The sequence below is a fragment of the Sturnus vulgaris genome, chromosome 2 (genome assembly GCF_052056855.1).
Source record: "Sturnus vulgaris isolate bStuVul1 chromosome 2, bStuVul1.hap1, whole genome shotgun sequence".
NCBI lineage: Eukaryota > Metazoa > Chordata > Aves > Passeriformes > Sturnidae > Sturnus > Sturnus vulgaris.
In genome coordinates, this window is record NC_142244.1 from 8,698,411 (window position 1) to 8,711,728 (window position 13,318).

At 34.8% G+C, this 13,318-nt stretch overlaps 1 protein-coding gene across 1 annotated transcript in view; it reads right to left on the reverse strand.

Annotated features, from left to right (window-relative positions):
* NCAM2 (neural cell adhesion molecule 2) overlaps positions 1 to 13,318 on the reverse strand; it is a 261,608-nt gene that overhangs the window by 52,660 nt on the left and 195,630 nt on the right. Inside the window, exon 12 of the mRNA XM_088157760.1 lies at positions 8,638 to 8,811. Within this exon, the coding sequence (XP_088013886.1) occupies positions 8,638 to 8,811 (174 nt within the window). The remainder of the gene's footprint in view (positions 1 to 8,637; positions 8,812 to 13,318) is intronic.

Genomic DNA, 13,318 nt, shown 5'->3' on the forward strand with positions numbered 1-13,318 from the left:
TTGGGAAAAAAAAGAGCTTAGGTTTATCAATTGTATCATCAGTGTATTAACTGATAAGAGGAATGACCCATAATTTTTTTTTTTTAATATTACCGATTATTGCCTACTGAAAATGTGCAATTTCTGAAATGAAAACACTAATTTCAGTCAATCTGACAATGTGACAATAAATATGACATAATTTAAAAGTTGGGTAAAAAGCAACAATATATTTTATTGTCTAGCTTTATAGGGGTTTTTCATCCACGATTTTGTTGTTCTCAAACTGCCTGCCTAACAGTCTGATAAATGAAGAACAATATCCTAAAGCTCAATTCATGACACAGAAATGTTTTCTGAATGGCTTATGCCATCATTTAACAGATACAAAAACCTCTGAGTCTTCAGGTACTTCTAGATTTGTGGAGCAATACATAGTATTCCAGAAAGGCATAAACACTGCCCAGGAATAGTAACTGTTGTTGTTGAACTGAATGTGATCACAATTCATGTCATAGACAGTCAAATCTGACAGTTATGTCCAGGAATTAAATGTCTCAAGATGTATTTTCCCTTTGGGACAGGCTGATGAATGCATTTTTCCTTCTGCTTTTGCAGCTTGCAGTAGAAATTAATGAATTCTGCCTTGAAGATTTTCAACTCTGAAAGTAATTTTGAGTGCTGACTTAGCCTACCAAACTATTTGCAATTTATTTCTGTTTGATTCAAAAATTATACAGATATATTCTCCTTAATCATTAAACTCATTAAAAATTATTTAATAATATGGGATTTGTATCTCTCAGGAATCTATTTGAAAGTCTTCCTGGTTTAATGGTGAAGTATTGTTACATGAGGAAACTGTTTTACTATTCAGTGAGGTACATACTTTCATGCTACAGTATGAAAGAAGCAGTAAAGACACTGGGTCTCCACAAAAACCTGCAACCTAAGAGGTAATTAAAGAGAATTATTACTAATTCATCTATTAGATTTCCTCTCAATTTCAATAATAAGAGATAGTAATTTCTTTGTTTTATAATAGAAAATAATATCTTTTTCCATCCAGCCTGGCCTTGAAAATTTCCAGGGATAGGGCTCTGAGCAACCTGATCTAGTGGAACGTGTCCCTGCCCATGGAATGTTTGGAATGAGACGAGCTTTAAGGTCCCTTCCAACCCAAACCAGTCTATAATTCTATGATTCAATAAAATTTTGAAGTCTTCTGAAAGAATGTCTGTTCATATGATGTCCACCAAAATGTCCTGCTTAAGGACAGAAAATGAAGTTTAGTAGTTTTACCCAAAAACCTGATCTGCACAGACGAAAACAAAAACCCCAAAAACCCCAATCCCCTGCTACCCTCCCCCAAAAAAATCAAAACACACCACAACATTTTAGAATGTTAAATATATATATACAATTAAAAGAGAAAATGGGATGAACTTATTTTAAATTTATTGGCTTATGTTTTGTTTTTACTTTTATTATGAGTAACCTACATCATGGACACCTTCTAATTGGTATAGCTAATTCAAAACTAAATAGCACAAGACAGAGGGTAGAGGACTTCAAGTTTTGATCACCTCATCAACAGGGATGTGTACATAACTTCCTCTAACTTTAAGAACATGTAAAAGGAGCAGCAGTACCAGCCAGAACATCCAGCAAAGCAATTTAAGAATATCTTGGGTAACAGAAAACACTTTTCTTCTATAATGCACCTTAAAACTCAGTTAAAAGCCTCTGAATAAAATACTAGAGACAGGACCTGGTTTGAAAAAAACCAAACTGCTAAATATGGAATTTCCATCCACACAGACATTTAGAATTCAAGGCAAAGTCCTAGAAAAACTTGGAATTTGGCCCTGCTGCAACCTGGGGGAACAGGAGGTGATGATGACAAGGCTCCTTTCAGGACTTTTAGGAATTTAGGAACCTAAATTATTCTAGGATTTCATGAAGAACATGAAATTTAGTGTACTCAGATAAAAAAAGGAAATAAACAGAACCTGCTGAAATCTGAATGTGAAATTACAAATAATTAGTTATTTCAGACATGAGCTATAAATTGTTTAAAACCCAGAGAGAAAAAACTAAAGTTATGTTGAAAGTAAATATTTGCATTAGTGCTTGTAACCGGCTAACTCCTTACTAGCTGAAACTGAAATATTACAGTTATTGTTCTTCAATTTGAATATAATTAAGATGCTGTACAAGCTCAGTATGCTATGTTTATTTTTCAGAAAAGTAATATAATGCAACTTGTTGTTGACCTGTTGAGGGTTTTCTTTTCTTCCAGAAAGAATAAAGATTTCAACATTTCTTAGATAGAAATATTTTTCATCCTTTCATTTTGCCTTCTAATGGAAAACTGTTAAAACATTTATGTTTCATTTCTTCTTGCCCATAGGCTGATTATGCTATCATAAGGCTTTAATAATGATTGTCTCCTTTAGTAAAATATTCACTAAAGAAATGCAAACTTATGTTGATAAATTATTTTTGGTATATTTTGATATCTTTGCATGAAATACATTTACAAGTAGCTCTTTTGTTATTGAACAGTATTATACTTAGTATTATACTCCGCATATTATTTGTAAAGTTTCTGCTTTCTGCCATCCAAAGAAGAATCTAGTATCAAAAAGAGAAAACATTCTCCACCACTGAAATACAAAACACATAAACAGATTCAAAAAAGCATCTCGTTTAACATGAGGTTTTTTATGATTTTCTGCACCTTTCTCTTTTTTACCCCACAGTTTGGAAATGTATGTATAACTTTAGCTTATATAATTATCTATTGTAGAAATTACTTTATGCTAGCATCCTATAAGAACTAATTATCATGGGATAATTTCACTGAAAGGGTTGAAACTCAACAGAATATCTCCTGAAAAAAAAAGGCAAGACGTAGAGATGCCAGTGAAGATCAGAGGCTTTGAGTCTGTTGGGTTTTTGTGTTGGTGCGTTTGGTTTGCATTTTCAGGGAGTCTGTGTTTGGTAGATTTGGTTTCAGGTTTCTTTTTTTTGTTGTTGTTTTTGTTTCAATTTTTGTTTTCCAGGAAAATAAGCGAGATAAGACATTTCTGAGTTTTAAGATCGTCATTTCATGCTATAAATTGTTCCTGATATAAGAAATTCTAAATTATCTAGGCTTTAACACATTAGCAACTTCCCTAGAAACTCAGGAAACCTAAAACCTTTCTCAAACGTCTCTAAACTCAATAAATGAGAAGACTTGCTTTAAGAAGTCTTCCAAATTTATCAATTTTTATATAAAACATTAATAATTGAATTTTAAGAATTAAAAATTAATTCATCAAAATTTTTGCCTAAAAAAACCAACAGAAGATCAATACTTAGAAACAGGACCCCTTCCCCCTAGTCTGAAATCTGAGAATTTACAAACACAAGTAGTTTAGATGAAGCAAAGGTGGGGGGTGTGTGTGGATGTGTGTATTGGCTCTACAAATATCCAAATATGTGTCTCTCTTCTCTAAGAGAGTGCCAGCCATCCATCTATGTCACAGGTGAATTTCAACAGTAATCTGAATATGGGATTGTGTTTATTGTATTCCTCATGTTGTTCTATCCCCAGCAAATTGAGTAGCACTAGAAAGAGACCTCTATTTCTTGGTATTCCACTCAGAGAAATATATAATGCTCTGGAAAAAAAAATTAAAATAAAAATCTTCGTCTACCTGTAAATTGAAGAACAAAGGAAATAAAAGTGTTTTGTATTCCTGTTGAAGACATTCAAATGTTTTCAGGGAGTGCACATTTTTCAGGTTTCACATTTCCGCTGTGGTTTGGATTTGTGTGAAAGCAAATTCTTTACAAATGCATTATTTGCTGCCTGTAAAACACAATTACTAATGTCTATAATGCTATTAAGACAAAACGAGACCTTGATGGCTTCTCCATTAGAGTTATAACAGTGGTGCTTTCTGAGGGATTGAGTGTGAAGGACTGAATTTCAGAGACTCTGCCTTGTTTCTTCCTTGGGAAAGTCAGTATTGCATTAAATGGAAAAATAAAGGAGGTTTTTTCTCATTAAGTCTTTGTTGATTAGACAGAAACAGATCAGTTAATGTCCTTTCTTTAGAAACAAAATTGCACAGAGGATTGTGGTAAGGTGATTTTTGCCAGCACAGGTGTCTTACACCTCGTCACTGGTTTCTTTGTGGCTACAGAAGAAAGCCTGGCAAATTCTCTTCATCTGTGGTTAACAAATTACTGATGGTGGATGGGCACCTGCCCACACTCAGGGATTTACCTGTCTGGGTGGAAGGATGCAAACTCTGCTTGGAGAATTCATCTTGCCACTGCTATCTGCACTTCTGCTACTTCGAGATTAGTGGGTTTATTTTCACTTTTGAAGTAATCATAAATGTCTGGGCCCTGAGGGGAGTGTTTCCTGCTCAACCACCTCCCCTTGGGACTCTGGTCCACAGAGAACTCCACTGTAAAGTTGGATTTGCTGCAACAAAACTATTTTCATATGCAGAGGAGCATCTAAAAAGTGCAGAAAAATCTCACTGCCATTTGCTCTCTGATCTCTTGCTGAACTAGGAGAGTGTTGATTATGATTTTAAATCCCTTAATAGACTGAAATTGGTGTATCAGATGATTGCTTCACTTTCTGTGCTCTGCTTCAATAGCTGCAATCAGCACAGACTTTGAAATGAAATCTTCTTCATTATAAAAGACAAAGGGGAGAAAACAGGGAAATAGATATTCCTGGTTACAGCTCCAAGACTAGAATTTTCTCCTTATCTGAAAACAACTCAAACTAGTAAAGTTTGAGACAAAAGTCACCTTTAGAGGGATTCTATGAAGAAAACATAAAATGAAGAGAATTGCAGACTGGATTTGCATAGAATCCACTTCATACTGCTTAATCATCCTGATTAAACTTATTTGTATTTACTGGATGACTGATTAAAGAAGAAGACCTAATAACTTCGACAAGCATCTATCGAGGTTTTCATATAAATAAAACAATTATAATCTTAGTTGTAAAAGGTTTTGTACATAGCTATTGGATCCTAACCAGATGAAAATTATTGACATGCTAGCATTAGGAGTAATTCTTCTCAAAAAGCTTTTGAAACACCTATTAATGACCTATCAATGTTTTATTTATAAACTTGCTTCTGTAGCCACATTTTTGTGAGGTTTGTTTCATTTTAAAAAGCAGTTTTCCCTAATTTTATCACTTTATGGTTGTTCTTTGTTACTGTGTGAAGACAACTACACTATTCCTTTAGGTCACAGTAGAGAGGGAGCAGAAGACAGTTTAGCCTTGAATATCTCTGTATTGGAATTCTAAGAGTCTTCCAGGTACAACATTTTCCTGCATGTAGGGTTTTTCTGTCTCTTTCCCTTGAAAGATGTTTTTGAAATTTACACATTTTGTACATTGTGGCAAGAAAGGTCTGCAGTTTTACCACTTCTGAGTTGAATCAGACTGATAAATAACCAGCCTGTACAATTTCAGAATATTTTGTCACTTACTGCTGGGAAAAAATCATGGCCCATGCATTATGTATGCACCACCACTTGAGATGTGCAAGCAGTTATCTGTCCCTGTGTACACAGCATTTATATCTGAATCTCAGCCATAAACCATCCCTAAAATGTGAACAGATGGAAAAAGTGGTTTTGTTTCCATTAAGGAATATTGACTGAGTGTGGAAATTATGATGATGCAACTACAAAGTGTAATACAGAAAACTGACTGCATTCTAAACATCCTCCTCACTTAGCTGAGATGATGTTGAGGCACGTAGGAAAGTGGTTCTTTGTTACTTAAGCACAATCAGAAACTGTCTCATAAACATGTATTTGTTTTTATCCTTTAATAGACTATACAGTATCCTAAATGTCTCAAAAAGCTGAAAGAAAATAAAAGCCTTCTCACTAATAAAAGTTAATTTGAAAAATCTTTCATGAAGTGAAAATAGGGATTTTGGAGAGGGCATCTTGAGGTTATCTTAACATGACATGCAATTAGGGCAAAATATAAATGGAGAGAAGTTTAAATGGATATTTTAGAAAAATTGCTGAAACCCTCTGAATGCCCAGGAAACATGTAAAGGCTCAATATTCCAGAAAGATTCCAGTTAAATTTAGCAGCATTTCCTTTTTGAAAAAGAACACTAATTTTGTTTTTTGACATTCCATTTGCCAAAGCTTTTTCTGTTTTGGATTCTTACGTCTGTGCTTTGATAACATGTTTTGGTTTTCTGATTTGACCCTATAGTACTTCACAAATAGAACAAGTTTTCAACTTATTATAGAATATCTGCAGGAACTTATGGTAAATGCAACCAGGCCGCTTTTGATTTCTTATAAAACTACACAATGTAGCTTCAATAAGATTTATGAAAACAAGCTGTCTTCTGTTTAGTAAATATTTGACAATCTGAAGTAGTTTTTAATTTCTAAAATAGTTCAGAGAGCAGTTCAGAGAAATATAGGATATACAGTAACAATCTTTCTATACAGAGGTATATCAGTAGAGATTTCAAAAAACATAATGAATTAATTATGAATCTAGTATTAATTTTTAATATTGCCCACTGTCCTTTTAATATTTATGTAGTTGCTACACCACTCTTTGTAGACCAAGATTTCAGGTTGTTTTCATATTTACGAGTTTTTGTCATCACTTGGAGTGATTTTTGCTGACATATGCTATTAAGAGGTATCTTTAATACGTCCAAAATTGCAAGTGTGATCTATTTTGTTTTCTCAACAAAACCTTTCAGCAAAGAGTTAGGAGACATTGAAATTAGGATGAAAACATATGCTTGCAAGATAGTACACCCCCTGAAATCATCCATGTGAAAAAGGAAAGTGTACAACAGAAGATGTGGGAAAATATTTTGACAGTAGGCAGGAAGTAATACAGCTTTCTGCCAAAGAACTATTTGATATGAATAGGAATGGCAGCAGAGATCTTAAATACTCACAACCTACTGCACGGTGGTAACATCTGCATAACAACTGCAGATTATTTGTACCCATCACTCTACTCCAATTTTAGAACCACAGAATTCAAACAAATCTTGGACCAAAATGATTCCAAGATCAATTCACGTTATACAGAAATCTGCAAAAAGAGCAACAACTTAAAAACACTCAATGCTGAAAGAATGCTTCAAAAGGAGAATACATTTTTTGAAGACGGCAGCTCCAGTAAACTCTAGTAACAAGGGTCTGTCAAATTACATCTTTCCTACTGTAATCAATTAATATTTTAATAAACTTCACATCAACAGAAATAACAGGAAAGAAAGTTTTATGGGGAATAAAGTGAATATATTTTTTGCTGAGCTAATAGTGAGCTATTTTTTTTTGTTCTGGCTTCACAATGAAAGTAATCATCTGTGTGATTGACTGATTGACTTTGTAGTCATTGAGTTTTTACTCATTTGAGTACCTTGCACCCTACACAGACTGGTCACTTTCAGTTTTACTGTTTGATATAGGTCATATCAGAGAAAAATTATCGCAAATTCATTGAAGGAAGTAGCTATGAGAATAAAAGTCCCTAACTTGACCTGCAACATTGTATGAAAAGAAAGGAAGAAGTACACCCATATACATTAGTGTGCCTGCCCTGCAAATAGAGGAAACTCAATGTCTTCTTTAGATCTTTGAGTATTGAAAGAAATTCAAGTTATACTGGAATAAAATGAATGTTACTATGATTTACATTATTGCATTCATACACACAGTTACCATATTGAAAGTAAAGAAAACAAAAAGGAGTTATAAACCTGTTTATGGAATACATGTTAACTACATGTTCACTATATGTTTCTTTGAACTACTTCTGTAATTTTGAACATGTTCAGTTTAGTGCAAAATTTTTAGTATGATTACAGGATGTAAAAGGGAAAGAGAGAACCCTCATTAGATTTGTCAATTAGATTTTTTTCTCCCGTGATTTTGCTGATGGCTGCAAGAGCATTTACCTCCTGAAGTATTAATCAACTGTTGAGGTTGCCTTAAATTGCACTAAAAACACCAAAAGGCAGATTTGGATGTTAATGTTAACAAGAGTTAACATTACTCTCTATGACCTCCTCAACTCATCAGGAGCCTAAAAATCTACTCTATTTAGGGCGGTTTATGCTTTTTTCCTGCCAAGACACATGCAAGTAAGTACCGTTTTGGAGGGCATTTAATCTTTCTTGAACAAACATGATATGCTTTTGAAACATTTAGAAAGTTACTAAATAGCTCAAAATCAGTAATTAGTGCCCAGGATTAAATATTATATAACAGCTTACTTAAAAATTTTAATTTAGCTGCAGACATAATGCACATTTTCAAACACTGTCATTTCTAGCGTCTTTGAAAGGTATAGCTTCACAAGCTGGCTTTTGGCTGGACATGAAACATGGACTGTAAAAATGTTTGGAAAAATTTTTTGATTTTTTTAATTGTAAAGATTTTTAAAATAAAAAAAGTAACAGTTGACTTCTACAAAGTTGCAGGACTGTTTCCAACTGGTGTAGAGAGGTCTGCACTAATATAGAGATACAGGTACTGGACTAAGACAGTTAAGGTATACTTACAGTATTTTCCTTGGACATTGTTTTCAGTTAAAACACTTCCATTTATTTTTTGCTTACTTACTTTGAACTCCATGGGAGCGAACTATTTTCCAGGTTTCCGAGGCTACCTCTTTCACATCCACCTGGTAGTGGTGGATGGGCACACCTCCATGTGAATCTGGCTTATTGAAGGAAACCTTGGCCGTGGTTTGGGACAGCTCTACAACTCGCACTCCGTACGGATTCGACGGCACGTCTGAAAAAGTGCAAACACAGCCTAAAAATCAGCAGCAACTAAACAGACCTAAGCAGCTGATAATCTACCCACAAAGGTCTCCTTAGAGTCCTCAAGAGAGAAAAAAAAATAATATTGAATACGTTGCAATAATATTTGTGTTAGATAAACAAGCTTTCTACTACAGAGCTGTAAGAAAACCACATTCATTTCCTTGTATGCTAAATGATTGCAGAAACATTTTTCATTTTTGCCTTTTCTTTATATCATCTTTTTTAATAGCTAATTTCATCATAGAAAAATGTAAGAGATCAGTTTGTTGACTGTATAATTATGTAAAAGGGAATAATAAACTTTATATCAAATTTAACAAAACAAACAGTTACAGCTAATTGGATCATTCAAAGTCTACGTTCTTTTAAATAAGCTTATGACAAAGAACCTTATAAATAATTTGGCCATTTTATGGAATTCTGAAACACAGCTGAAAACATGAATCTCTTTTTCTTTTTTTAGAGGACTGGATTTCAAGCTACTAAGAAAATATGTTAATGGAAGGTTTCTTATCCTCTGCTCAGCTTAAGAACTAATTTGCAAATTAGGCTGAAAGAAACATTTTCTCTGAAATCAAAAGCAAGAGCAGAACTTTCAAAGTAGAAAGATATGTGAAAATTAAGCAGGTGTTTGCAGATGCTGAAATTCTACCTATGAAACAAAAGCAAAAAATAACATTGGGGTCAGTACATATTTAAAAATAGAAATATTACATTATTTTTACAATTTGTGATCAAACATATAGAAGTCAAAAGACTAGCTTTTCTAACCGTCCATTTTAAAGTGTTATAATTATAAAGTGATATTGAAAATGATAGGAAGAATTTTAATTCAGTGGACAGAACACCAGGGTTTTGAAACATCATTAAAAATTTCTTTTCCGATCCATCTGAAAATGATTTACATACCTTCTTCCAGATTTGACATTGCTTTTGTCTCTATGTTATAAAAGATGCTTTTGTAAGAACATGCCAGAATTTGAGCCTAAGCCTGTAATTTGGTTAGTGGGTAATGAACCATTTACATAAAATACTGTCTGTATTCAAAGGCTGTCAGACAGTTGTGAATAAAAAGAAATCAATCTGAACTTCACCCAGCATTGGTACTTGAATGAAAATGAGAGAAAAATTCTACAAAAATATTAAAGAACAGATTTAATGACATATTCAGCCACAAATTCTCAGGAAAAGGATACTGCCAATTGGTCTAAAGGGGCTGGTCTGTATAATCTCTTAACTATCAGAAACTTTCTTTTTTTTCAGAAGAACATCTCTGACAGTTGTCAGACTTGAGTGTTTTAATGCAAATATCATACCTCTTACAACTGGAATTTCTGATTCCAGGTCTTCTGAAATCTCTAATATTTGGTGTTCATTGGGTTAAAACTAGCATAGATTTTATTTATATGGATAACAAAGTTGTAATGTCTTTTGCTCTAAGACGAAACTGCGTGAATCCATGGCATTACAAATTTTAGTGGAATTCAAGTCTCAGCTTGGGGGATTCAAACCTCTTTCTGTTTCAGAAAACAATGATCAGGATATGGAATTTTGCAAGAAATTTTCATGTTTCTTAGAAAGGGATTGAAGAATTGTGATCAGATAGAACATGACCAAAATGTAACCAGTCTCCTATGAATCCATGAAAACACAGGCCTGGCTTTTGGATCTCTTTCTAAATGGACCAAAAGTTGTGGTCTTTAGAAAAAAGAAATTACGTTCAAAAAATATACAGACTGGTTTTTTTTCTGTGATCACATAGGAAAAGAATGAATTATATGAGTTGCTTCTTAAGTCAGTATTCACCCGAGTCAAAAGAGGATGATTAAAATCAACTTGTGACCAATCCCTTTCCTTCAGATTCTCCTTAGAACTGAGAGAAATACTTTTTGTTTTCTCCAACACAGTAATTAAGTACATAAGCATCATTCTGTGCACAGCTGTCTTCTCTCCTGAGCATAAATGTCAATTCTGAGAAGAGTGGGGGAAATACAATGTAAGAATCCCAGCAAAGCAATCCAAGACAGCCATACCTAAGCAGAATGGCAGTGTATGAGTCATGTGGATACCTCAGCTTGGGAAGATGAATATCAATACTCAGTAATGAAGATGAATGCTCTTTGCATTCCACTGCAAGCTAAAAGCTGCTGTGGATACCTACAGTATTAAAAATGGCTTCTAAACTTTTGAAAATTCTTCTTCTCCTGTTAAAAGCGCTCAAAATAAAACACACAAGAACAGGGGATGAATGAATATCGAATTTCATTCATAGTATTTTTATGTTAGTTTTTGGATTATATTTATTAATAAGGCAATTCCCTGGTGTTTCTGTCTGCATCCAAACAATTACTTGGTCTATGGTATGAAATGAAAATGTGTTATTTATATATCAACTCTGTTCTTAACTTTCCAAATGTTAAAAAGACCTCTCTTCCTTGTGTGTTAATGCCTGTGTGTGGTTAACTATAATAAGCATGGCAGAGGGAAGATTAAATTCTTCAGGAAGAACCTTATGTTTGCTACTGCAGATTCAAGAATAATTTCTGTCAGAGGAAGATACGATTCCAGTTGATAATAAGCATGAAATGAAGCTCCTTTGAAAACACAGTATGATACTTTGTGTAACTAGCACAATGTAATATGTTTAGAACTCACTGAAGTGTAAAATATATCCACAATACTATTTTAAATATGCATCTCACATTTCAAGCCACCCACACATGCAGGTAAGTTTTATGCAGTTTTCAAATTTGAACTATAGCAGTTCTAAGGAAGAGAGTGAATCACCTGAAGAAAATATAGACACATTCCTGGTGAAAACCAAAACCAAATACTAGCAATCTCATCAAGATATAATAAATACCTAGTATCTATTTCCAGCTAGGCAGATCTGTAACTTTTTTCCCCAAAGATCAATAACAGCATAATGAACTGAATCTAATTCTGCAGCTCTCTAATGAGTATGAATTTGATCATGCAAGGTACACAGCCTTCTGGTACTGATCCAGCTAAACATTCCTGCATTTGAGCTGTCCCCTGTCAGCTGCAATTACTTGGAGCATTGCTGTGGTTTTCATGTTAGAACTGTAAGGCTTTTGGATCAATGTTTAGCAGGAGTGAAGAATAGTTTGCAACATTCTGTACTCTGAAGTCTGTGCCTGGAAGGATAGAGCTGTGGATTCTTCTTGTTCTTTTTCCTTCTAAGACCAACCAACAAAATGAATCTTAGAGGAGGTTTGCTACAGGCAGTTACCACTAATTCATATACTATTGTACATATAAGTTGAAAGACTAAGTAGTAGAAAAAGGAAGGGATTTACTTTCTATGATTTAAAGATCGCTTAGTGATAGTAAACATTCTAGAATACTTCCTTGGAAGTTCCACTGCTATCTTTTTTTGTCATAATACTGCTGTCAAGAGATAATTCACAAATTCAGCCTTTAAATTAAAGACATAAAAAGTCCCAACAAGTGTAGGACATTTTGTCAACTTCATCTTCTTTCCACAGCACCTATTTCTCTGTTCAATATGTGACAATATTAATGTATGGTGTCAAAGAATTGTGAGGAGCCAATTTAATCTTGATTTCTGCCACTTGCCAGAGGCAACTATGAGAAGATGGGTGAAAGCCTTGCCTCTGGAGAGACTTTGCCTGGTAATCATTCCACACCTCCCATGGGATAGGCAGCAGGAGAGCACCAAGGACACTGGAGTCCCCAGAGAGGTTTCTCCTGTCAGATGGTGAAAGGTCTCCAGAAATGGACTGCACTGGAAGGTTGGACTGGGCCAGTGGCCTCCTGTCAGCAGGCAGATTTTGGGAGGAGCCAGGGGGTGTAAAAGTAACTGCACAACAAGCTCTGGGGGTTTTTTGAGACTTTTCATTTGCCATGGGGCTTTTTGGCTTTGGGCTTTGTGGCTAGGGCTTATTGTGTCTTGTTTTTTTGGGATTTTTGAGTCTGGGAGCCTTTTGGGTCTTATTTTTGCTTTGGCTCCAGTCTGCTGAGGTCTGCTTCTTGCCCTGTCCCCCGCCTGCCTTTTGGCTCTCCTGCCCTCACTGGCCCTTGCTCTCCCTTGTGTCTGTCCTGCCTCCCTGTGTCCCTGACCAACATCCTGCTGCTTTGTCCCAGCATCCCTGCCTCTGGTGGTAATGCCTGTTTTGTGTCTCTGCCTCCCCTCTCTCTCTCTTCCCTCCCTCCCTCCCTTCCTTTTCCATTTTCCTTCCTCCCGGCTTTTCTAGCCCTCTTTAGTAGAGGCATCCTTTTTTTGTTTGTTTGTTGTTACCAATAAACGGTTCTCAGATACAATGTTGTCTTGGTTGACTTCATTTCATTCCAGACCATCTATTTTTAAAAGAATTCCTCACAGTTCCCCACAGTGGAACACAACCAGAACGCAGTAAAATCAAATAGTATCCCCAAACAATAGGTGTAAAATTGCACCTCATCTATTTTATACTCAGCCCATATTGCTGGTT